Source organism: Serinus canaria, chromosome 1A (genome assembly GCF_022539315.1).
Source record: "Serinus canaria isolate serCan28SL12 chromosome 1A, serCan2020, whole genome shotgun sequence".
Taxonomy (NCBI): domain Eukaryota; kingdom Metazoa; phylum Chordata; class Aves; order Passeriformes; family Fringillidae; genus Serinus; species Serinus canaria.
In genome coordinates this window covers 50672480-50697326 of record NC_066314.1, presented here as the reverse complement: position 1 = coordinate 50697326, position 24847 = coordinate 50672480, and the positions used below count along the sequence as shown (strand labels likewise).

Here is a 24847-nt window from a genome sequence, read left to right as displayed (position 1 = left end):
GCCTCTTCTGGCTGTGACCTTAATCCCAAAGAAACATGTTCCTACTGATCTGTTTTAATGTCAGCACTGAACCTGCTCAAAGAACAAGAATCAGAAGGCCGGTCCCACTGAGAATGAGCAGTGGGAAAACAGGACTGTGACAGTTCTCAGGCTCTTTCTACTCTGCCTCCCTTCCCCAGTCCTTTAATAGTTCTCTCTTTGGATCCACCTGCCAGAAAAAATAGTTTATTCTTGAAAAAGATAGTCAGGTGTTTGAAGAGCAGGAATACAAGGCTTGATAGCTATTTAAATACAAGAACTTGTTCGTTCCGATTTGAATTAAGTTCAACCTATTGAGTCACTCCAAAGCACCCCAACTAAACCATTTTGTTCACTCAAGCATGCTCAGGAAGCTAAGATCCCAGAGAGACAAACAAATGCCCATGAGCTCACATACACACTGTACCACACTCAGCCCCTCTCCACTCCTCAGAGAGCCTGGGTGCAACCTCAGAGTTGGGAAATATGGGTTCTGACTGGTATCCTACCCTCCCTGCTCATGCCAGGAGAGAGAGGGCGCTTTGGGATCTGACAGCCATTGTTGTCACACACAGAAGATTCCAGACTGTGCCTCAAGTCCGCAGAAATGGAGACCGAGGCTTTGTTTGTACTTGTCTATGATCTTTATGAGTACATCTGGTTTCTGGGCAGCAACGCCACCCTCCTCATTTCCCGGGGGCTGCAGCCGAACCCTCCGTCGCCAAGCACGGCGCCTCACAGCTCACTCTGCACTTCGGCCGCGCATTACCGCGCCTTGCAAGGGCCAAACTGAGCACCCAGCCACCTGCCTGCCTTCCCCTAAGTTCACAAATAGCCAGGAGGAAAGCATCCCGGAGGATTCGTGTCCGGACGCCCCGAAGCACTGACGGGCCCCAGCTGTCCCAGGAGCCTGCAGCACTAATTAATTCACTGTATTCCCGCACCGTCCGGGTCCACAATGGTATCGCCCGCTCCCCCTCTGCGCCTCGCGGCAATGGTGCGGCCCGCCCGCCATTTCGCCTCCCTCCGCCCTTCGCTCCCAGATTTCGCGCCACACCGCTGGAGGCGGGCAGGGGGAGGAGTGCTCCGGCCAATCAGCGGCGGCAGCGGACCCGCGCGCTCCGTCTCGGGGCGGGGCAGGGGGGGCGGCTGTGGCCCAATCGGCGGTGGCGGGCGGCGCGCGGGCCAATCGCAGCGCGCGGCGGCGGCGGCAGCGCGCTCCCCGCCCCGGTTCGGTTTCCGCCGCGCGCCGCTTTTGCCGCGAAAAAGTTGGGAGCAGGTTCCGGCGGGGAGAGAAGTGCGGAGCGGCAGGGGGTCGGGATCGGGATCGGGATCGTGGTCGGAATCGGGATTGGGGTCGGGGTGGGGTTGTCCCTGGGCATTGCGGGGAAAGAGCGCGGCCCGTGCGTGGGGTGCGGTGCGGGGCACTCGGCGAGGGGCGATCCCGTGGGGCGGGGGAAGGAGGCGGCTGGGGCTGAGCCACCGCTCTCGCCCTGCAGCGGAGCAGCGGCCGCGATGTCCGGCTTCGACGACCCCGGTATTTACTACAGCGACAGTTTTGGGGGAGACGCGTCCGTGGACGAGGGGCAGGTTCGGAAGTCGCAGCTGCAGAAGCGGTTCAAGGAGTTCCTTCGGCAGTACCGGGTGGGCACGGACCGGACTGGCTTCACTTTCAAATACAGGTGCTGCTGTGGCCCCTTTTCTCCTTCTAAGCCTTGCCCATCCCCACCTGCACATCCACTCTGCTCTTAACCTCCCTCCTGCAGTGCACACCTCACAAACCCAACAGCTGTTTTGTCTCTTCTCGTAGGCCATAAAAAGCTCAGGATTAAGAGATGTTTGTATTTAACCTGATAGAAAAGCAGATGTCTGGTGTTCTCAAAAAATTTTAGGCAGCCAGCCAGTGGATAAGATAGCAGTAGAGGGATCCACACTGCCAGGCTTGCACTTAGTTCTGCGATTCAAGGTCTGTCTTTGAAGTCGTTGTGCTTTCTGGTTTGGAGAATTGTCTGTGTCTATCAAATCAGTGCACCACTCTCCACATATGCCTTCCAACTCTGTGAAGTTCCTTTGGCTGCCTTTTGCTTATGCAATTTGGAGACACAGCTCAACACATGTTGAGAAAACATGGAGATACATCATAATCAAGGGTTACAACAGGCTTTCACCCCTGAATTTCATTAATCCTGGCATTTTTGAGGAAAATGTTGTCTGTTCTGTTATTACTTCCTTTGTTTTAAACCACATCTTATGTATAGTAGTTACTGTTCTACACAGAAGTTTTCTCCTTGTTTATCTGGTCACGTGTCTCCAGTAAATACTTTACATTGCCACTGCAGCACTGTTGTCCCTGGTCTTATGTCACCTTTCAACATGGGCTTGGGTGAAAGGTTGCCCAGCTTCCCCTGTGCTTCTCCTGGAACTCACCTGATTTTCCCTGCTTGCTTTTCCAAACCAAGGACTCCCTGCAGAGCCTGCCTTTTCTGGTCCCTGCTTGTTCTAAGGCCACTGTGGGTGACTGGTGCTTTCTGCCCTGCAAAACTTTGCCGCTTCCTGCCTTCCAGGGATGAGCTCAAGCGGCATTACAACCGGGGGCAGTACTGGGTGGAGGTGGAGATGGAAGACTTGGCCAGCTTTGATGAAGATCTCGCAGACTATTTGTACAAGCAGCCAACAGAGCACCTGCAGCTGGTAAGGATGGAGGCTGGCAACCTCCACGAGAGCAGCTCTGATATTCTGCTGTAACAGACCCACTGATAGCTAGCCCATTGTTCCCTCTCTAGTTGGAAGAAGCAGCAAAAGAAGTTGCAGATGAGGTCACTCGTCCTCGTCCCTCAGGGGAGGAGACTCTCCAAGACATCCAAGTGATGCTGAGGTCAGATGCCAACGCAGCCAACATCCGCAGCCTGAAGGTGAGGTGGAGCGTGTGGGTGTGATTGCAGGGGAGCTTTGGGGATCCAGTCACATGGCTCAGGACACAGGTTGTTACTGTTCCTTTGAGGGTTCCCAGGGAGTCCCCGGGTGGCCCCCTAAGCCGCATGTTAGCTGGTAGCAGCAGGCAGGCAAGGAGACTCCACACGGCTTCTGAGGGTGCTAATTAGATGAGGGTTTATTGGGGGTCCCACCCCTGGGAACAGCACGGTTTCTGAGGAAGAAGGGGGGAAAGGGGAGGGAGGGGGAGAGAGGGAGAGACTAGGGACAAAAGGGCCAAGAGAGAGTCTGGTCTCCCCCCACAGCTTAACAGGCATGGAATAAGCCTTGGGCCAATGGGATTGCAGGTACATGATACTGCAGGGAAGGATCACAGGCTTGGAATAAACCTTACATTTTTGAGGAGTGAGACAGAGAATACCATTTAACTGAAATGTAACACCACAACAGGTCTCTCACTAATTTACCAGCATCTGACCGCAGAGGGCTGTTATTGCTGGGTCCTGCTGCAGGGACATTATTGCTGTTAGTGGTGCTCTGCACAGGTGTTCTGTCATTTGCTCTCGTGCTTTGTAGTTTCCCATCCATCTTCCATTGATGGTTTCCTCACCTTCCCTTTGCCTTTCCCTTTTCAGTCTGACCAGATGTCCCACCTTGTGAAGATCCCTGGGATTGTAATTGCAGCAACCCCCGTGAGAGCCAAGGCCACCAGAATCACCATCCAGTGCCGCAGCTGCCGCAACACCATCAGCAACATCGCGGTGCGCCCGGGCCTGGAGGGCTACGCTCTGCCCAGGAAGTGCAACACGTAAGGACTGACAGGGGCATGCACCAGCAGGCTGGAGGGCCAGAAAAGACTGCATTCCCTCTTCCTGCTCCTGCTGCGTCCCATGCATTGCGGAATCTGCTCCCTGTTCCACAAGGCAGCAGCATCTGTGCTGCTCTGCCTCCACCCTTTGTGCTGCCCCTGTGCCAGTGTGCAGTTCTGGCTGCCAAGTTCCAGCTCTCCCTCCGGTCATGCTGTATGTGACCCTGCACGGTCAGTGCTGCATGCAGTGTTGAGTGACTGTGTCCAGGGAGTTGCTTTTATCCACAGGGAGTTTCGCCTCTTGTACCTAAAGGATCATTCCTGCCTCCAGCTGTCCCATAATGCTGTGTTAAATTGCTCTCCTCTTTTCCAAACAAACTCCTTGCTTCCACATTCCCACTCCTGAGGGGGCTGTTTTGTGTTACCTTAGGGATGATTTTCTGCTAGCCTTTTTATCCTGCTTTACAGCTCCTAGAGTCTCTGAGAACTGTGAGCATTAGACTTCCAGTATGCTGCAGCTCTCAAGGCAACCAGTCCTGGTGGGTTGTGTCTTTGGGCTCATACCTGCCAGTATTTATTTTCTGCCCCTGAACTCTAATGCAGCTTGAGAGGGGTTTGGGCTAGGGATCTTTCCCAATGTGTATGGTCTGTACAGCACCTCGCTCCTGATCCCTGACTGCATGAGTGCATCTGCTCTCTGCTGTTGCCCTACCTGAAAGCCCTGCATGGAGTCAGGCCCAGTTGTGCCACTCTGAGACAGCAGCAGGACATGGAACTGCTCTTTGTTTCAGAGAACTTGTCATCTAGCTAGGCAGATATGGCTTGATAGACTGGGAGGTGGATGTCAGCCTTGTCACATTGCTAATTGCTTTCTCACCAGAAACCACTTAACATTTGCTTCGTGCATGAGGTTGCAAATGCCCTGCCATGTCACTGGGTCTGTGCTGCTACCTTCTGTGTAATTAATGAATTATCTCCCCTGCTTAGAGCTAGCAGGGGAGGGGTGGGAGGCAGAGAGAGTGCTCAGACAAGTGTCACACTGTCTCTGGCTTGTTCTCATGTACACATCTGGCACTTGTAGAACACAGGACGGAGAGCTTGCTGGCCTTTGGTCTGGCCCCTTGTGTCTGCCCTTAGCTGCTGATGTGGCACTGCTTGGAAGGTGCCCCCTGCTGTCGCTGCTGTCCCCTCCACAGTTGTGCTCCAAGGGGTGGTTCCTCAGTGCTAACAGCCTCCCCTGACTGATCTCTCTGCAGAGAACAAGCTGGCCGCCCAAGGTGCCCTCTGGACCCTTACTTTATCATGCCAGATAAGTGCAAGTGCGTGGATTTCCAGGTTCTGAAACTGCAGGAGTCTCCAGATGCCGTGCCCCACGGGGAGATGCCCCGGCACCTGCAGCTCTACTGTGACAGGTACTGGCACAGCCTTCCCACCCTGCCCCTGCTGGCTGCTGCTGGTGCCATCATTTCCCACCACCATCCTCTGCCGTCCCTTGTCTCCTCTTAGGTACCTGTGTGACAAAGTTGTCCCAGGGAACAGAGTCACTATCATGGGGATCTACTCCATCAAGAAATCTGCACAGAGCAAGAACAAAAGCCATTACAACGTGGGGGTGGGCATCCGGAGCGCTTACATCCGTGTGGTGGGCATCCAGGTGGACACGGAGGGCTCAGGTGAGGGATGCTTTTGGTGTGCATTTGGTCAGTGTCAGGAGACATTCCCCACCCTGTTCCTGAACAAGGTGATCCCTCAGCAAGAACTGTTTGAAATCACAGCCTTCGTCCTTCTCTGCTGTTTATGTAACAGAAGGTTCAAGCCATTCCAGTGTCTGACTTGGCCTGGGCTCTCTATAGTCATGTCCTATAAGGCTTTTTCCTCAGTCAGATTAAATGAGGTCTCAGCCTGGGTCCTTCAGGGCTAAGCCATCCCTGAGGATCCCAGCTGAAGTCCATGGTTAAGATTGTATTTAAAACGTGGTCTTGACTGTAATTCTCCCTCTGGTTCCTGCAGAGCTGCTTTGCCCAAGATCCTTGCTTTTTCTTATCAGCCTCTAAGGACACGGCCTGCCTTGCTGGGTTAGCAGAGGCTTGCCCTCTCCACCCTTCCCACCTGGTGGTACTTGGCATGATTTTCAAGAGGGGATTTTGGTTGTAGTGTGTGTGGGGAGAGTGATACAATTGCCTTTAAGACCTCTATTTGTTTGCTGTGGCGAACATCATTCCCCTCATCCCTGTACAGGACATAGCTTCAGTGGCTCAGTGACCCCTCAAGAAGAGGAGGAACTTCGTCGCCTTGCTGCCATGCCCAACATCTACGAGACCATTGCCAAGAGCATCGCGCCCTCCATCTACGGCAGCACTGACATCAAGAAGGCCATTGCCTGCCTCTTGTTTGGAGGCTCCCGCAAGAGGTGGGGAAGAATCAGCCTCTGTTTCCAAAGTCAGTGTTTTGTTATCAAAATAAATGCTCACCATCCCTCCTCCCTCTCTTCTTCCCAACCCCATCACTCCAGGCTCCCGGATGGCCTGACCCGCAGAGGGGACATCAACTTGCTGATGCTGGGGGACCCTGGCACGGCCAAATCCCAACTGCTGAAGTTTGTTGAGAAGTGTTCGCCCATTGGGGTACGTGGCTTGAGGTGCCCACTTGTAGTGCACCCCTTTTCTCTCTTCTGCTCCTTGCCTAGCCCCAGAGACAAGACTGTGGTCATGGCAGTCACCTGCCTGTGCATCCACAAGCAGGCTTGCTGGCAGAGGCACGAACTGCCATTTCCGGTACTAACCTAGAAGGGATGGTGAAGGAGGGAGGGAAGGTGAAGAAGGTCATGCCTTTTATTATGCTGTGAGCCAGACTGTTTGCAAACGTCCAAAGACGTGCCCGGTGCTGCTGTTTATTGTTGAGACTTGATTAGCAGAGGGGCTGGCTGGTCAGGACAAATTAAGTTGACTGCATCTCAGGCACGGACCTCCAGCTTGAGCCCAGGCACAGAATTATGTTTTCAGCTGTAGTCTATGTTTTTTTGTAGTCTCTATTAAACTCAGCCTCTGACCGTATTGTTCCCTCCAGGGGCAAACAAAGCTAATGCAGCAGCCCACCAAACAATGAATCACTCCCTCTTCTGTACTTAATATCTGTGTTTTGTGTCTGCATGCCCTCCGGTGTGTCACAGCTGCTTAGTCTGAGGCTTGGGATGAGGCAATAGGCCTGCTCTTTACCCAGTACATATGCTTTTTACATGTGCTGAGGGCTTTTCCTGGAGGTTCTTCCCCCAGGAGCTCTGAATTTTGTGGTGCCAGGGATGTTTTGCCTCTCAGCTGGAGCAGTGGGCTCCTGGGTGTCACTGCAGCTGATGTACTGTCCTTTTCCTTGTTCCACGTGCCACTAGGTGTACACCTCAGGAAAAGGCAGCAGCGCTGCTGGCTTGACAGCCTCGGTGATCCGTGACCCTGTCTCCAGGAATTTCTTCATGGAGGGAGGAGCCATGGTGCTGGCAGACGGAGGAGTGGTGTGCATTGATGAGTTCGACAAGGTACCTGTGGGGCTGCCTGTGTGGGAGTGGGAAGGAGAGCCCTTGGAATGCCAGCCTGTCCCAGCAGACCCCAGAGCTGCAGGAGGAAGGGCAACTCCTCTGAGACTCCCTCACTTCCTTTTGGGAAGATCAGGGGGATGGGGCTGCAAGGAAGTTCAGTTACATCCTGCCTTCTTGGGCAGAGGTCCTCACAGACCTTTATGTTGGGGGTCACTTCAGTGTGTGGCAGAGGTGACTGATGGTGACTTTCTCCTTGCCTGGTTTCTCTCACCTGGGATGTGAAGATGCGGGAGGATGACCGTGTGGCCATCCATGAGGCGATGGAGCAGCAGACCATCTCCATTGCCAAGGTGAGCTGTGGATTGAGCATGCTGCCCTGAGGTGGGAATCTGAGAGCCCAGCAACCGGTGGTCACACATCTTTTGCCAGAACTGCCCATTTTAGAGCCTAGACAGTGGTATTGAGGGTTGCTGGTGTCGCTGGTCTGAGACTAGTCAGCCCTGCCTGGAGGCTTTGGGCAGCCTGAATTTCATGGCTTCTCCTTGCTGATGGCTGTCAGGCTGCACCTGCAAACCCATGCTTTGTGCCAGGGCTGCCCAGAAGGACTCAGCCCTGTCTGCCCAGTGTTTGTCACAGATCACAGACCTGGGGTGAGGTGTCCTCTTTTCTCTGCCCTCGACAAGAGGTTTTAAATGAAATTACTCAGTGCTCAAGTGTCAGCTGAAGCCAGTCCCCTTCCAGAAGGACATGTGGGTCCTGTCCCACCATTACAGAGCAACTGAGTGCTACTTATGGGGCTTTATTTAAATGCAAGTGGTTGACAGTGAGTCCTTGAAAATGGCTTTCAACCTTTCACTGAATAATTACCTGCTGTGACGTGGAGGGGGTCTTCACACCATCCTTTTTTTTGCCTTCACTCACAGGCAGGAATCACAACTACACTCAACTCCCGCTGCTCAGTTCTGGCGGCTGCCAACTCTGTCTTTGGACGCTGGGATGATACCAAGGGCGAGGACAACATTGATTTTATGCCCACCATCCTGTCCCGATTTGACATGATCTTCATTGTTAAGGATGAGCACAATGAGGAGCGAGACATGGTGCGTGGAGCTGCGTGGGTGCAGCTGCAACTCACGGTGCCCCTTTCTTTGGGAGGAGGAGGAGGCAGGGGCATTCCTGCTCTCTAACTGCCTTGTGCTTTCCCAGACATTGGCCAAGCACGTGATGGCCTTACACGTGAGTGCCTTGACGCAGACCCAGGCCGTGGAGGGCGAGATCGAGCTGAACAAGCTGAAGAAGCTCATCTCCTTCTGTCGGACGTGAGTGATGGGCGTGTCTTTGGCAGCGTCCGGGCTGTGTAGTGGGAGGCCGTGGTGGGAGACAAACCACCCGGCACTGTGGGTGCCCTTTCTCTTAACTCCTGCCTTGGGAAAACAGTGCAAGAGGAGCTCGCAGTGGTGCTGCAGCACCCAAGAAAGAGAGCGGTGCCCAGGGGACCCTCCCCTTGGCTGCTGCCTCCAGCTCCTGTCCCCCCTTGCAGGAAGTGTGGCCCTCGGCTGTCGGCAGGGGCGGCGGAGAAGCTGAAAAACCGCTACATCCTGATGCGCAGCGGCACCCGCCAGCACGAGCAGGAGAGCGACCGCCGCTCCAGCATCCCCATCACTGTCCGGTGAGCAGCACCCCCTCCTCGCCCCCCACGCCTCTGGGCTTAGGGCTGCAGTACTGGGCTAATCCAGGAAGGGGCTGTCGCAGTGCTGGGGTGTGAGGGTGTGGCCCCGAGCCCTGAAAGTGCTGTGGGGGGAGGCAGGAGGTCCATGGAGTGGGATAGGTGGGGATGGCAGGAGTTGGGGGGAAGAAAACACCCCTCTAGCTGCAGTAGAAATCAGGGTTTGTCTCTGGTGGCTGCAGGCAGCTGGAGGCCATTGTGCGCATTGCGGAGTCCTTGGCGAAGATGAGGCTCCAGCCCTTTGCCACCGAGACAGATGTTGAGGAGGCCCTGCGGCTCTTCCATGTGTCCACGCTCGATGCAGCCATGTCGGGCAACCTGTCAGGTGAGGAGGAGATATTCTGTGCTGGGGGTAGGAGAGACATGCTGGACCTGGCTGTCAGGGCAGGGAGAGACGAGCTTCTCTCTCAGGGCCTGGCTATTAGGGGCAGGTGCTGGACCTCCTTCCTGAGCAAAGACAAAGTGATGCTTTGGGCAGCAAGGAGCCATCGTGGCTGTGGGGCTGTGCCTCACAAGAAGGGCAAAGGCAAATGACACTGAGGATCTCCTGTGCTGCTCAGGGGAGGGGGGGTGGTCTGTCCCCTTGTGGTCCCTAGGGCAGAATCTGGTGCTGGACATCGTTCCCCAAACCTATCAATCCTCTAAGATCTTCTTCTGTGGGGGTGAAGACAATGTTTCCTTGGGCAGCAGCATGGAACAAAGGGCTTGAAGAAAGCTCCAGCAGTCAGGTCCGCATTCAGTTCTGTGGTTGGAGCTCCACAGCCTTGTTCATGGGTTCCCTAAAGTCTGTAAGCTGTGCAGGTGTGGTGGGAGACACTGGAGATGAGCACTGTGTCCTGGAGAGTGACAGCTGGGCAGCACAGAGAGCTCACTCGGTGTCTCCCTGCAGGGGCAGAAGGCTTCACAACACAAGAGGACCAAGAGATGCTGTCCCGCATTGAGAAGCAGCTCAAGCGCCGCTTTGCCATCGGCTCCCAGGTGTCCGAGCACAGCATTGTCCAGGACTTCATGCGCCAGGTGGGTCAGGGACCCCATGGAGGGCTGGGCTGTGAAACCAGGGACCGCAGGCTGCTGCTGGGGGCATGAAACCCCCTCCTCAAGAGCGGACTGGCGAGCCTTTTGGTTTTTCTTTAGAAGTTGTTTGTAGGGAATGGTGTGCAATGTGATAGCAGAGTTTAAGCATACTGAGGTAATTTTCTGCAAAAGCTCTGAGGGCTGGGGCTGGTTTGGGGTCCTACCCTTGACCAGAACTGTTTGATTTGTGACACTGGCTGCAGTCAGATCTAAATTAGGGAAAGGGGAAGGAAGCATCAGTGTCTTGGGCTATTGGGCTTCCTCCTTTTAGAGAGTCCTAGCCAGGCTTTAGCAGAGCTTGCAGGTTCCTGCTGAGCTCCTGTTGGCTATTCCGTGCTGGCTCATCTTCCCCGCTGTCCCCTTTGCAGAAGTACCCAGAACACGCCATCTACAAGGTGCTGCAACTGATGATGCGGCGGGGGGAGATCCAGCACCGCATGCAGCGCAAGGTCCTGTACCGCATCAAGTGACCTCCCTGTCCCAGGCTCCAGGAGAGAACTGCTGCTGCTGACACCTGCCCAGGAGCAGGCAGAGTGCCCCTGGGAGCTGGGGCCTGCTCCTGAAAGAAGCTTTTCCTTGGGGAGCCAAAAAGCCCCAGGCCTTCATCTTGAACCAGAGTTTGTGGTGGTCAGGGTGTCCCTCGTGTGCTCTGTTGCTGTGTCATTTCTGTGTTTCTTTGAGCTCTGAAAGCTTTTAATTTGTATTAAAATAAAACCTGATATTGGTAGCTTGGGATCTTTGCCCCTGAGGGGCAGAGGGGATGGATCTCCTTCCTCCTTTGAAGCAGGTGCAGAATTTTGGATAGAAAGGTGTCCCTCCTGCCTGCCCTCTCTTATGCACTTACTCTCACTCAGGCTCCAGCCTCATGTGCAGCCTCAGCAGCCCTGAAGGCAGAAACTCATTTCTCACTGAGGGTCTGTCTATTAAGGCATACAGCCTGTTGGCACAAGCTGTCCAGTGGGGCTCAGCAGTGCAGGAGGCACTTCACCACTCCTGTGTGCAGTCTGCTGCTTTCTTCCCCCTCAGCCACTGGCAGTGAAGGAAATTATTTGCTGTTTGTCCCCTGCTCTTTGCTAATCCCTCTTTGCTCTCTTCCAGGGCTGCAGCAGGGACACCCTTTACCCTGCAGTGTTAAAAGGCTGTGTGAAAGTCTTGCTTGAGGCATGGGCAGAGTTCCCTGCTTGCTCCAGTGAGGATGGAGATGAAGGATAATTCCCATGAGCTGTGTGCTGTCCTCCAAGTAGTCCCTGCCACCTCTTCCTTTATGCCAATGGCCTTGGGGAAGATTGTCCCACACACCAGGAGCCTCTCCTGGACACTGCCCCAGGGTGCCCTTGTGCAGCTACTCACCCTTCTGCATTTGCAGCACAACTTTGCACTTTAAAAACTTGGCAGATTTTTCTTATTTCTAGCAAATTAGTACTTGCTCTCTCAAGTCTTCTCACAAAGATGCATGGTGCTGGTAGGTCCCTGCTCTCAGCTGCCTGGGGCCACCTTGCCTGTGAGAACAGTGGTGGGGGCCTTTGGAGACCCCAGAGTGTTGGGTGAGCAGGGCTGCTGCTTGAGGTGGGCAGGCTGGTGCCTGGGTCTGCTTTCAGGCTGAAAAACCACAGGAGATGTTTCAATAGCAACAGAAACATTCAGGGCCAGCAGAGGGTACCAGAGCCTTGAGGATGCCTGAGTATGGCCCTGCTTGTGCTGCTGCCTCCTTCTAGAGGGAAAACCAAGGGATCCCAATGGGCTGGGCTGTGCACTCAGTCTGGCAACTGCCACACAAGGGCTGGGCCCCACTGCAGCACTTGGGGGTCCAGCAACATCCCTCTGCTGCTGGGATTTGAGAGGCACGTGGTGCACTCCTTATGTGGTTGTGGAGTTGGAAGTCTGGAGGGGCTGGGTGGTGGTGGCATGGGAAAGACTGGCTGTAGATTAGAGAAACAGCCTTCTGCTCTTCATTCCCCAATTTTTTGGTTAGGGACAGCCTCTGTGGAGAGCTAGAAGGAAGAGAAGGCTGGCCTAGACTCCCAAAGAATAGACCAGGATAGGTGTCTCATTCTGGTGGTTTTATTGCCCCATGTTTTTGTATGTGCCAAGAACCTTGCAGTGTTTCTTGCAACAAGCAATGCTGGGGCAGAAGAGGGCTCCTTTGTTTCCCCTCAGGAATAAAAAAGGCACCTTCTGTCACAGTGCTCCCTGGATGGGAAAATAAGAGAGGGATGTTGCTGCTCCATGGAGGGGATCATCTCCAGGAAGAAGTGAAAGTGGATGGGGGAATAACATCCACATCCTCCCCTAGAAACCAAAGTTCTCAAAACTACAGGTGTCTACAGCATCCTGCCCTCCTCAGGAGCCTGCAGCATCAGGAGGGGCTCTCAGGGCAGGGTCAGCACAGGCCTGAGGCAGCAGCATGGTGTTGTGGCTGTTTTTCTGCCATGGCCCCTGCAGAGCTGTAGTAATGGGTCCTGCAGGTCTCTCAGCCCCTGCCACTGTCCCACAGGTACCTCTGTCCTTGCTCTGAAGGTGCAGGCAGTATCTGTCTGGTCCTTTCAGAGGTGCACAAGAACCCAGCAAACAGGGAAGTGAGTGGGAGTGCAGGATCAGTGCCCACAGCCTGCTGTTAATGCTGCCTCTGGAGGAGATCGAGCCTCTGTTGCCAGGCTGGAAAAGAACACCCAGTGATGGGGCTGCAGGGGGAGAGAGGAACAGGGTAAGGGAACACAGTGCAAAGGGCTCTGTTTCCCTCATGTGCCTTCCTTCCCTCCTTCCCTCCTTGCTTCCTTTCTTCCCTCAGACACCCCCTCATCATCACAATTTTTTTTCTGTGCTGGAGCAATAGGACACAGTTGGATTTTGGCTGCTGCTGGCTGCCAGAGGTGGTCACGTATCATTCAGAGGTTTTAAATGAGCCATCAGCTCTAAGAACATCAAGCTGTGCTGGGCGTTGGCAGGTGTGGAGGTTGGAAATTCTAATTTTTTAATGTTGTATTCGTGACATGATAAGAGCTGAGGTAGATTTTTGTGCTGGGGATCAGAATGATTGATCTCTTTGTGCCAAGAAATGTGTTGATGATATGGTATGAGGTTATGTAAGTGTACATACAACGTGAAACAACATCGTTTAGCAATTAATGCATGCAGTGTTATCCCACAGAGCGGAGCTGGGATGTGCACAACTGGTATTGTTTGGAACTTGAGCTCACTGCTTAGTGCTGACTTGTGTTGAGCACAGCACTGCAGGTGGAAATTGTGTGAGGAACAGCAGTTCTCAATTGGGTAGGTGCACAGTGATATACTTGATAAAGGACCATCATCCTCCTGGTGAAGGTGTCTTGGTCTCATCTGGAGTTCTGGCATGCTGAGATTGGGGATAAAGTCCCTGTCCAAGTGTGATCAGATGACTAAAAATACTAACAGAGAGAGCAGAACCAGTCAGGCTTAGCCAGTTGGATCTGAGCAGCACAGCATTGCCTTACCTAGCCTGCTCACCTGATCCTGTCCCTTCCTCACCTCAGAGCTGTCTCTGGCACAGGAAGCCCCTTCCCTACCCCTGGCTTGTCTCTTTGGGAAGCCCAGTTGGATGAATGTAATCACCCCAAACTGGGCAGGCACCAACAAGGATCAGGTGTCTTTGAGTCAAAGCTTGGGCTGCTGTAGAAGACCTCTTGCCCCAATGAATTAGCACCCAAAGAACTTGTAAACTACATCTAATTCTGCATGAGAGGGGTTGAGCTGTGTCAGTGGATCACTCCAAAGAGATCCAGTCCACTGGGCTCTTGCCAGCATTTTTTGGTTGTCCGAGGACATAGCCTTAAGCTGCACCAGGGAAGGTTTAGGTGGGACATTAGGAGGAATTTCTTCACAGAAGAGATGCTTGGAATGGGCTGCCCGGAGGGGTGTTTAAGGAAAGACTGGACATGGTGCTTAATGCCATGGTCTAGTTGACATGGTGGTATTAGGTCATAGGTCAGACTTGATGATCTCAAAGGTCATTTCCAATCTAGTGGATTTGTGATTCTGTGAAGCTCATCAGAATATTTCTGTGAAATGTCAGTGGAGCTCCACTACTGTAAAATCCAGCAAAGCTGAGTCATCACATCTGCACCACTCAGATTTCTTCCATCTCTGTGTGGGATGAGAGCTGTTGCAATGCAGCAACATAACCTCTGAGCATGTTGTGAGTGTCACTTCCTCCATAAAGTAAAACAGAACTGAACTGCAGAGTCCTGAGGGCTATTGCTCAAGGATGTGAGATAAACACTGGAGAGTGGGATATGCTGATATGGGCAATGTGAGACATAATCTCATCTGGTCCAGCAAGCACCAACCTCAGACAAATGAAGGTGGGACTCCTTCCCCCTTTCCGCTGCTGACTTAGTTGAGCAAGTGACTTTATCTCCTTGTCTGTTCTGGATAATAACCTTTTTGGAGCACAGATCACTTCTTACCATGATTTTATGCAGTGCCTGAGAGAACTGGTAGCCCAATCTCAGTGGCAGAGTTTACCTGCTGGCTTAAGTAACATTAATACATTCTCGGGCTTCTCCAGCCCTTGTTAGGATTAGAAATTTTGGATTTCTTTCCTGCAGGCAAAGAAATTCCTGTGGTTTGCTCTGGGCAATGCTAGAAATGACCAAGAAATCCAGGAAGACTGGTACAGCAGTGCTGGGCTGCCATGTGGAACAGTTCACATGTCGTGGGTTGGGGTGCCTGTGAAGTGCTCTGCTGGGTGGGGCTCTCATGCCGAGTCTCAAGTCCTCTAAGTTTGGTTAGCAGCCTGTACCCCCTAATTCTGGGCTAGGCTCCTTCAAAAGCCCAAACCATTCATTCTCCCACAGCAGCAATGTACCCATATCTGTGACTACTCTGTCATGTTTTGCCATTCTTTTGTAACATCCTTTGCTCTTTCCTGGACACCTCTGCTCCAGGTTTCTCACAGCAATTCCAGGCAGTCCATTTACTACTCCTCCCCTCCTCTTCATGCCTCATGCCTGCTCTGTCTTCTCATCTGCATGGTCATCCCCTCCCATTTCCCTTCCAGGCCATTGTGGTCTGTCCCATGCCACCTTACCACCTTACAGAGTGCTTAGCAAAAGCCTCCCTGCTTCACAGGCAGGCAGGACATCAGCATCACTTCCTGGATCAACTCTCAGCACTGCCTGTTAGGAACAGGACACCAAGGGACATTCCTCAGAGAACACTCCCTGCACTATCTGCTGCTTCCTGGCCGTTCCTCTTCTCCTTGCCCTTCAGCTTTCACCATGCTTTTCACTACCTCCTCTCCCCATTATTTATCTTCACCTTATCTTGCCTCCTTTTTTATTTTTTCATAAAGCTTTTGTTTTTTCTTTTTCTCAGACGAGGGTGTGGGTAATTTGGCCAGAAATCCCACAGATCTCTGGCCAGGAAAGCCAGGCAGCACTGGTTAATAAGCCTTTTGGACCCTCAGAACAAATGCAGGAGCACTATCCTGCTTGCCTTGATCCCAGTGCCCATGGACTGCTTGCTGAGTGGGAAGCAGGTCTGTGCATAGCTGGCCACATGCTGTGTGCCCGTCAGCACCCAGCACCTCTGCAGTTTAAATAGGCATCTATAAACAGATGCCCAGGCATCCTTCCTTTCCAGAAATCCTTCACTTGATAGAGTCTGCCAGGTTTCAAACTGCACCTGGTACTTTTTAGACTCTGACACAAAAGATCAAAGAGATGAACTTCAATATTTCACTAGGACTCTGGAGCTAAGTGCATAACGTTAAAGATATTCACAAGATTTTTAGAGAAACAGTTGACAGCTCATCAGGCATATAGGTAATATCACTGTCCTGGACCCTTGCACCAGAATAAGGTGCACAGTATACATTATCAGTTATCTTCTATTTGTGTTTTGTAACCAGGAGGTGTTTGGTGGTGTGCCCAGGAGTGCAGACTGTCACCAGTCTGGGAGGTTTGTCATTCATGTGGCTCCAGCAGGTGAAGGGTGAGGGCATGAGCTGGGCAGAACCAAAGATACAGAGGAAAACAGCTTTGCCAGCACCACATGGCTCTAACAAACTGCTCAGTGCCAGAGGCCTACATACCTGATGCCCAGTCCAGATCTTTTGGCAGCACAGCTGCTGCAATGGGGGCACTACAATGTCTGATTTACCTGGCTTCTCCTGAGTCAGGCAATTAAAATATCACGGTTTCCACAGTAACATCACTACTGCCACTCTGCACCAACATCACTTTACTGTACCCTACTCAGGTACAAATGCAGCTTAGAGTAATAGATAAATCCCATGCAAAGAGGGTGAAGCTTCTGCTGTTGCATCTCTTGCACTGGAGAAAAGGGTAATGCTAGGTGAGAGAACCAGCTCAGAAGGAGAAGCCCAGCATTTGAGTCCCTTCTCTATGAGAAAAACCAGAAGACCTATTTGTTTGTGGCTCATGCTGCACGCCCCAAATCCAGAGACACAATTTACAGTCGTGACCCCTTCACCTTTCTTGCTCCTCAGAGGATTAAATGGTTTCCTGTTTATTTCAAGGGGCAGCTGTTGTATCCACAGGGGAGAGCAACACTCATGGTTAATATGGCTGACGTCCACGTAGCACATGGACACGTTTTGCAGAAGTTGCTTGTTTGTTTGCTGGGCTGTCCAGCAGCTGCTGAATGTCCAGTCTTTGGGAATAGGAGACTCCCAGGCAATTCTCAAATGCTAAAGCATGGGAGAGGACTTGTTCCCCCCACACTGGGATCAGCAGGCAGGGAAGAGGTCCTGAGGTCTTTTTCAAGATCTGCCATGTGCTGAAGTATTTTAGGAGCTATTAGGTCCTCCTCTGACTTCTTCACCTGGTTCATGTGTGGCCCAGAGATGTTCTGTGTTACCCCTGGGAGAGCAGAGGCAATGCTCTGCCTCGGGGTCTCATAACCTCAGTAAATGCTGCTACACATGTGTTGGGGTTCACAGCCAAGGCTATGAGACATCCAGGACCAGTGAGGGAAAATTCCTGCAGTCAGTGCCCAGACAGGCAAGAGAAGTCTTGGGGCGTAGACAACCCCAAAATTATTATCACAATGGGAGTCACTCCTCAGGCTACTTTTGTGGTCACTTGGACAGAAGAAAATGTCCCAGATGTGGAGGGACCTTTTCCAAGGAGGTTCTCTGCCAGACATGCTGTCACCATAGGCCATTTTTGATCTCCTCCATCAGCTTGGAAGAGGCAGTTCAAACTGAATACCCATGGGAAGGAAGCATCAAGGACAATTAAATGCAAGAGAAAGACAAAGCTTGATGCCCCCTGTCTCCGTATGTTTCTTTGTTGACATTGAGAGCACTTCTCATATTTACTTTTCTTCTTTGCATCTGCCTGCCAGGGCTGTGTTGGCTGTTTGTGCTTTTTAATGCTACATTGACCCAGATTTGGAACAGGCAGGTGGTGATCCAGGCAGTGGGTTTGTGTCTGACTCTACTTATGCAGTCAGCTCTGAAATGCTGAAATTGAAAGAAATCAAAGCCTAATCTCCAGTGACCCATACACAGGCATCAGAGTCACCATCAGTCTGGAACTGGAGCACTGCGATACAGGCTGAAAAGTGGAGACTTGGCAAGAGCTGGCCTAATGAATCAGTTGTGCCCTCTGGTCAAGCTTTTGCTGGTACTGACCCAATATATTTACTCATTGGCTTTGCTTTTCAGCAGCACATCCTGTGTGCACCTCCAGGCTGGAAAAGGTGCTGGCTCACAGGCATGACAATAGCCAAGGGCTTTGGAGAGCTCCTATTGAAGTGGTAATTTGTTTAAAGCATCTGCCTGCTTATGACATAAAAATAATGTGAGTGGTTCTGTTCTGGGTCACAGCAAGCAGCAAGAGGTAGGTGAAACCTGTGCAGTCCAAATGACAGTAACTTCTCTGCTAGTTAATTTCTCTGCTTTTTCTGGCCCCTTTTGTGGCCTCCCTCAAGTGAAGGTGACAGCAGCACAAAAGGAACAGTGAGAGGCTGCCCAGGGCACCACTGTGTGCTGGTGGAGGCAAGGGAAACACAGGGCTAGTGGGAGCTGCTGGGAAGGGAGCTCTTGTGTAAAGAGTGCCAGGGCAACCCCACTTCCCAGCCCTAACCTGGTTCCCAAACTGTTGCCCAGGTGTGTTATGCTCATTGGCAGTAATCACATTTTTGCAGCAGGATGTCAGGAAGAGTCCGGATCCCTGACTCGCTATCTGGAAAGAAAGCAATCCCTGCTTCAATGCATTTCAGCCAAACACATTGACAAATAGCAGAGGTGAGCACTGTAACATGTTAGTGAGAGAAAAAGGGATTGCAGTGCTTCTCTGCAGAAGGAAAACTGGTTTCTGTTTAAGCATAAGTTAAATATCAGAGAAATGATGATCTTACAAATGAAACATAACACCTCCAGGGGCTTATTCCTGTATCAGCCACTAATTTACTGCATGACCTTCAGTAGTTCATTCAAGCTCTCTCTGCCTCCATCAGTTTTTTTGTCAAACGAGCCCAGTGACAAATTCCTTTCTTGCAGAGGTCTTGTGAGGACTATGCATCTCCACAAGATCCTCACGGGATATATCAAAGGCAAAGTGTTTTCTCAACGAGACCTCATTTAATCTCCTCACTGATGTAATGTGGCACATTAGCTCGTTGTGCTAAGCCTGGAGCCTCCCACTCAGAGCCCATCCCACCTGCCTCACATGAAGGTGTGTGTTGCCCTTCTCAGCACACTTCCTTCCTCTCCCCCCGCTTCCCTGGATATCTTTTTAACCTCCCAAACACCTCCGCCCTTGCCATAGCACGCTGGTCTCCACAGAAGAGCCCTTGCCTTGGCACAGGTAGGCAGAGCCAATCACTTCCCTTTAAAGAGAGATGTTGCCTCAGCAACCAAAGTTTTGAAATTGGGCAAAGTTCTGAAGAAAAATCCCAACCAATTGTGATGGGAAATGACACTCGGGAACAAATGTACCACGTTGCCATGGCAGCCTGAATACTTGCACAGAACTTGGTGTTTTGAAAATATAAAAAGGCTTGCTTCAAATGAGTCCAGTTAACTTAATGCCTTTGTCAGGTAGCTGCACAATGCCAAGGGTCTGGCAGTTGTGTTTTATAGCTGGCATGTGAATGACTTCACCATTTCTGAAATGAAAGTACCTCCTGCTCTCAGTCTGATAGACAAGTGTTTGAGACCACACGTTCTTCCAGGCTGCCTAGTCTGGTATTGATCTGTTAGGGTTATTTCTGTCATTTGAACTCCATCAGTTCTTGGTTGTCTTGGATTCCACATCTGTGTTTCATCTGTTATTTCATTTGGTGCACTTCTATGTCTCAGTGTCTGGGCTAAAAACAGCAGGTGATTTGTTCAAAGGGATGGGTCCTCTTGCTAGAACCACAGTCTTTCTTTTGAGCCATGAGGTGCATGAATGGCTTTCAGGGAGCACAGACTTTTTCATTCAGCTCTGTGAGCTGAACCAAACATGATTTTTCTCCATTAGCTAGATGCCTTCTCCTGATTACAGTGAGGAAGAGGAATAATCAGCCTGAAGGTGTTCCTGTGCCTGTTGGACAGACTCACTTTGCAAACCCTAATGTGAACTGAATTATTCTGAGTGTCTGTAAGACCATCCAGATCTGGAATTCATCACCATTTTCCCTAGAAAGGCCTGATTCTTGTTTGGCAGCTTCTTGGTAGGGCTTCCTGTGACCTGTGAAGTAAGAGCAGAAAGAGGATGTGAAATTGAATTTTGGTGATCTGCTCCTGTCATTCTTCACTGTCACAAGCAGCCAGCCCTCTGGTAAAAGCAGTGTGGGTAGGAAAAGGACTGGGAGAAGCAGCAGGGAAACAGGCACTGGTCCAGTGCTGGGAAGACTGAATCCCAGACAGTTCATAGAAGGAGGAAGATTCTCAGTGTTTAGCTGAGAAATAACCTGGAGCTCTGACACCACATTTCATTTCTTGCTGGTGGAAAGCTAAGCATGGGAACAGCTCTATCAGCTGGCCAAAGCAAATATGACTTTGGCAAAGTCAGCTCTGCTCTGTTGGCAGAGAAACACCTCAGCTGAGGATCCAGCATGCTACAGGTGCAGCGAGGCCACAGACGGGTGCCAGTGTGCCAGCTTGGGCTGAGTGCATGCACAGAGCACAGTGACACGAGCACTTCCCACCTAGGCTGGGCCACAACTCAGAGACCACATCCCACCATCACCTGGCACTTTTCTTTGCCCCTTGTCCACTGGAGTGTGGACACTGCTTCATCATCCTTAGCATCCTCCCCATTGCCCTGGGTGGGCCAGCACTGGCTGCTCTGACTTGTAGGCTGTGTGGGAGTGATCTAATTTGGAGAAATTGTGGGAGAAGCATCAGGAAGACTACAAGGAAGTGGGAATTTCTGAGCTCCTTGGCAGGAGTTCAAGCCACGTATCCATCCCCTGCAGCTCCTGGGCACTCTTCCCTGGGTCATCTACTCCCCTTGTCCATGTGTGCATCTCACCCCAAATGCTCCTCTCCAAGGAGACAGTTTATCTCAAGTGCTTTGGAGAGAGGAGTCACTGTTCCTAATTACTCAGCAGTACAAAGGTTTCTAGTCTCTCATTTCCCCTTGACAGTTTTATTAGGGAAATATTTTTTACTCTGGGCTCTCTCCTTTGTGTTTTTGTGTGGCTTTTACAATAGGGGCTCTTCAGTGCTTGCTCTCAAGCAGCTCCAGTGGGAGACTGGCTTCAGACAAAACACACAGCAGCCTCTGAGGAGGCAGGCAGAGAAGTGCTGGCTGTTCTGTAAGGGCACGCTCAGCTCAGTCCCAGCTCCCCAGCTTCCATTCCTACACCTGCCTTTTCTTCTTTTGGCCTCCACAACTGCAGCACGTTGACAGGGAGTCAGTCCCATGCCTGGTGACGGGTTCCTCTTTGCAGCTGTGCTGTGCCCATGATATTTGGGACTGCGATGAGCTTCATGCCTCATGGAGCTGCTCTCTGCCCCTCCAGCTAACTACTCTTTCTTACCTGCTGTTTGTACAAAGCCATGCCAATAGATGGAAAGGTGTGGTATGTACCCAGCAGATGAAGGTGGGATCTGGAAAATAAATGGAAAGAATATGAGGTCACTCTAAATACTCACTTCAAATGGATCCCTTGATCTGATCCTGTTGATGTCTGAGGCAGTTTTGCTGGACATTAATGCCACAATTATTTAATAAAGAAATTGTATAAAATCCATAGTCATCAGTACATTTGAGATTGTTCTCGTTTACTAGACAAGTAAGTGCTCAAGCCTACAGCAACCCCATTTAGGAGGTTTATTTTGTGCCATGAGGGCTAAATATATTTCTGAGCTACACACTTTATATACTTAGACAGAAACCTCTTCTCAGTCTGTGTAAAAAAAGCATAGAGAAGCATCATTAACCAAAATTGAAGTATTGTCCTGCCCATGATCCTGTCCACTACATTTTGTTATATTGCATGGAATGGGTCTGTCTCCTCTCAGTGCACAGAGTACAAGGGTATCACAGTCACCAGGGCATTGAAAGTAGATTGTGTGCACCCCAGCCCAAGGCAGTCAGTGTGTCCCAGAGTGGAGGCTTTCAGGGAGTGGGATCTGTGTAGGGTGCTCAGATAAGGAGCGAAGGTCTCTTTCATGTGATGTTAGCATTTTTTGCTTGTGCTGTAGTTTCTATTAGAAGGGATGAGTAAAGTTGAATTGGCGGGAATGAAGCAGAACTGGTTTTCTAGAGAAGTCCCAGTGGATCCGTGGTGGTTGCTTTGCTAATACTTTATTGCTCAGAGTTGACTCACTCTGTCAAGAGGGGACCTGATCAGCAGCAGCAGAAACTGCCTGGCAGGACAGAGCGTGGTGACGTGGATTTTTCCCAGGATGGTGGAGAGGACCATGTGCCATTACCTCCAAGAGTTCCTCACAGGGCCTGTCAGGAAGGTTTCTGCAGCGTGGCTCCATGGTTGCCTGCAGTTTTTGGTGCTTGGGCTTTGATACATGCACAAGTTTTTTTGTGTGTGCACTCATCTGTAAGTTGTAAATTACTGTGCTGCTCAACCAAAAGACACTGTAGCTCCTTCTCAACACCCTTGAGAACTGCTGGCTGGAAACACTACCAGCATAAATAACCAGGGAGACCTGCAATTTCCCACATCCCAAAATAGGAAAATGGCTCCCCATACTTCTTTTTTTTTTTTTTTTTTTTTTAATAGGGGGCTTGTGACTGAATGAATTCCTGCTTTCTGGTCTCAGCAATTGGCAGAAAGCACTGTTCATGGTGTGTGTACAGATGTGCAGAACCAGCCCCAGTGCCAGGGCTGGAACAAGGCCCTGCCACCCCTGGTCTGCTGAACTGTAATTGCAGGAATTTGTTATAAAGTCAGGGAAGGAGAAGAGGGAAGAAGCTGAAGGTCACACAGGATTTTGGTACATGTGTGACAGAGCAGAGAGGGTGGCTTCGCTGACAGTGCCAGAAAGAAGGAAAAGGGGCAGATGAGGAAGATCAGGTGTTGGTTAGCAGGAGCTTCTCATGGAAATTTGCTTTCCACCTAACAGCTGTCTGTCCTCAAACAAGGCATGCTATGACACCCCCGAGGCAGTGGGACTGGCTCCATCCCAGCCTCTTGCAACCAGGGCAGAGCTGTTCTTGTGCCCTGGGGCTGCACTCTTCCTTCTTGTGTGCAGCCCTGGGGCTGCTAGCCTGGCTGTGCACTGCTCTGGGCTTCACCTGTGCCCATTTGCGAACACCCAGTGTGAGATGCAATGGTAAAATGGGTTTTCCAGTAACTATCCTCAGCAGATCTCTCATCTCTCACACCAGGAGGGCCAGCATGTGCTTTCAGGACTGGTTTGCACCCAGTCCCAAGAAGACACTGCTGCTGTGAGGAGACAGTGGCAGCATATCTCCCACATCCAGAGGAACGTGCAGGAGACAGCAGAAAGAAATGAAAGCATGTTGATTAACACCCAGGAGCACCTGAAATCAGAAGGGAGGTGAGAAGCATTACCTCTGAGTATTGAGGCCATCAGGCTGGAGCTGGAGTACTGCTGAGTGGAGCAGGCAAGGACAGGTACACAGAAATTAATGACTCACTCAGAAAAAAGGTCAGCCACACTTGATTTGCCAGAGCCAATTTGTGGTGAGCATGCAGGCTGTGACACGCAGCAGTGACCACTTTCAGAAGATTTGTTTTGAGGCCACTGTGAATCTCCCTTCTTGAAAACCCTTGCCCTGAGAGCTTTCAGCCAGCAACATCTCACTCTGAGGAGAGTTAGAGGGGGGTGCAGGCAGGGGTCTTTATTGGCAGGCAAGGCTAGTCAACAAATTGAAAATTTTAGTGAAATCAAAAGCATTAGGAGTTTTTTTTTTTGCAAAACTTCATGTTAGTATTGTTTGCTTTCTCACAGAGAAAGGAAAAATGCTAGAATTTCAGAAGAAAAAAACTCACTTTTTAATTTTCAATACTTCATTTTCTACCAAATCTAGGAGTGGAAGTTGGTGAAGATGGCTTCATGAAGATGGATTGAATGAAGTTTCATCTTGGAAGGAATAAAATAGGTAATTTCTAAACCCATTAAGGGAAAAGTGAGATGATTTTCCACAAGAGTGTTTTGTCATGCTGTGTCCCATGTCTCTCTCAGTTTGCACAGAGGGTCATTCCATGAGTACCCACTTAGGACACCCTTTGGTAACAACATCCTCTCAGTAGAATTGTCCTGGGACAGCTCAGATAATAGAACAAAACATTTCTTCTTCTAAAAACAGCTCCCAGGCAGTCTCTGGGCACTCTCAATCTGATTATTTAAGTGGAGTTTGCGTACAAGATGTGATTTGGTCATTACAAACTCCCATCCTTAAATAAATTTACATTGGTGTTTCTCAGGAGTGTTTACTCCTGCTTCCCTGAGTTCCAGACATTAAACAAATGGGTTTTGCTTAATTAAAAGCACTCTGCAGGGGTGCTCCCTTAGCTGGGAGATGGGAGATGAGGAAAGGAAACAAATGGGGGAAAATGAGATGTATTTCTTCTCTTAGAACTGCAGATCTGTGTCAGGATCTCCCATTTCACAATTTTTTTTTAATACATGGGGTTGTTTGGCTTCAGAGTTAAAAACCCATAAAGCAAACCAATTCATTTTAAGCTTCCCAGTTGGGAGTCTTCCGTTATGCCTTTTTTTTTTAAATTTTTTAATTTTTTCTTTCTCTGCTCTGCAGGGTGGGAAGTGTTTCTGAAGGGTATTATATCTCTCTCTCCAAAGCAGGACTTTCTGTTCCATGGCAGAGAACAAGCCCAGTTGAGAGGGGTCAGGACATTTAGGGACAAGGCTAGTGTACATGCTGTACTCATGGAAGAGTGCTCTCCAGAATCCTGGGTTCTGAAGGCATGGGAGCCCCTACAACTCTGAAATTTCCAAGGCAGGTTCATGTGATTCATGCCAGTGGAGCTAAGGTGAATGTAAGGTAAAGAAAGACATGGTGGTACTAGCCTGAGATCCAACTTTCCTTTGCCTCTCCCAGCAGGCAGTTTGGCATAGGGAAGAGCACAGCATGCAGGGTAGGTCCCAAGTGGTGCTGCCTCAGAAGAACCGTTCTGAAAATCAGAAGTTACAGGAATTCCTGAGCCAGGAGATGCTTCTGGGTGCTGTGTTTAATAACCACTGAAAAAGCCAGCCACAGCTACCACAACACCTCATCAAGAAATTCCACTGGAGCAATAATGAGCATTTTTTGCCAAGATCCAGAGATCTCTTAGTGCTGTTATTTTAACTACATTTTTATACTTGACAGTTTTC

The 24847-nt window shown here is 50.8% G+C and overlaps 1 protein-coding gene across 3 annotated transcripts; it reads left to right on the top strand.

The window, feature by feature from the left end:
• Positions 1-1211: 1211 nt before the first annotated feature.
• On the top strand, positions 1212-10813 carry MCM5 (minichromosome maintenance complex component 5). Of its 3 annotated transcripts, none has more exons than XM_050970234.1 (17): positions 1212-1315; positions 1518-1700; positions 2583-2709; positions 2802-2930; positions 3585-3757; positions 5014-5169; positions 5264-5430; positions 5996-6167; positions 6270-6381; positions 7143-7286; positions 7571-7636; positions 8210-8386; positions 8493-8605; positions 8827-8955; positions 9195-9337; positions 9902-10029; positions 10455-10813. In XM_050970234.1, the coding sequence occupies exons 2-17, from the start codon at positions 1534-1536 to the stop codon at positions 10554-10556; spliced, it is 2205 nt and encodes a 734-aa protein (XP_050826191.1). In that variant the 5' UTR covers positions 1212-1315; positions 1518-1533; the 3' UTR covers positions 10557-10813. The 3 variants fall into 3 exon arrangements, with proteins under 3 accessions (XP_050826191.1, XP_050826193.1, XP_050826190.1); XM_050970236.1 differs by having other exon boundaries at positions 1233-1297; XM_050970233.1 differs by having other exon boundaries at positions 1234-1332.
• Positions 10814-24847: the final 14034 nt, after the last annotated feature.

What these genes read in the sequence shown, in the direction of transcription:
- MCM5 (XM_050970234.1), top strand. Translation starts at nt 1,534, where the DNA reads ATGTCCGGCTTCGACGACCCCGGTATTTACTACAGCGACAGTTTTGGG. An exon ending in AGAAGTGTTCGCCCATTGGG is followed by an intron (nt 6,382 to 7,142) that starts GTACGTGGCTTG and finishes ACGTGCCACTAG; the next exon opens with GTGTACACCTCAGGAAAAGG. An exon ending in CATGTCGGGCAACCTGTCAG is followed by an intron (nt 9,338 to 9,901) that starts GTGAGGAGGAGA and finishes GTCTCCCTGCAG; the next exon opens with GGGCAGAAGGCTTCACAACA.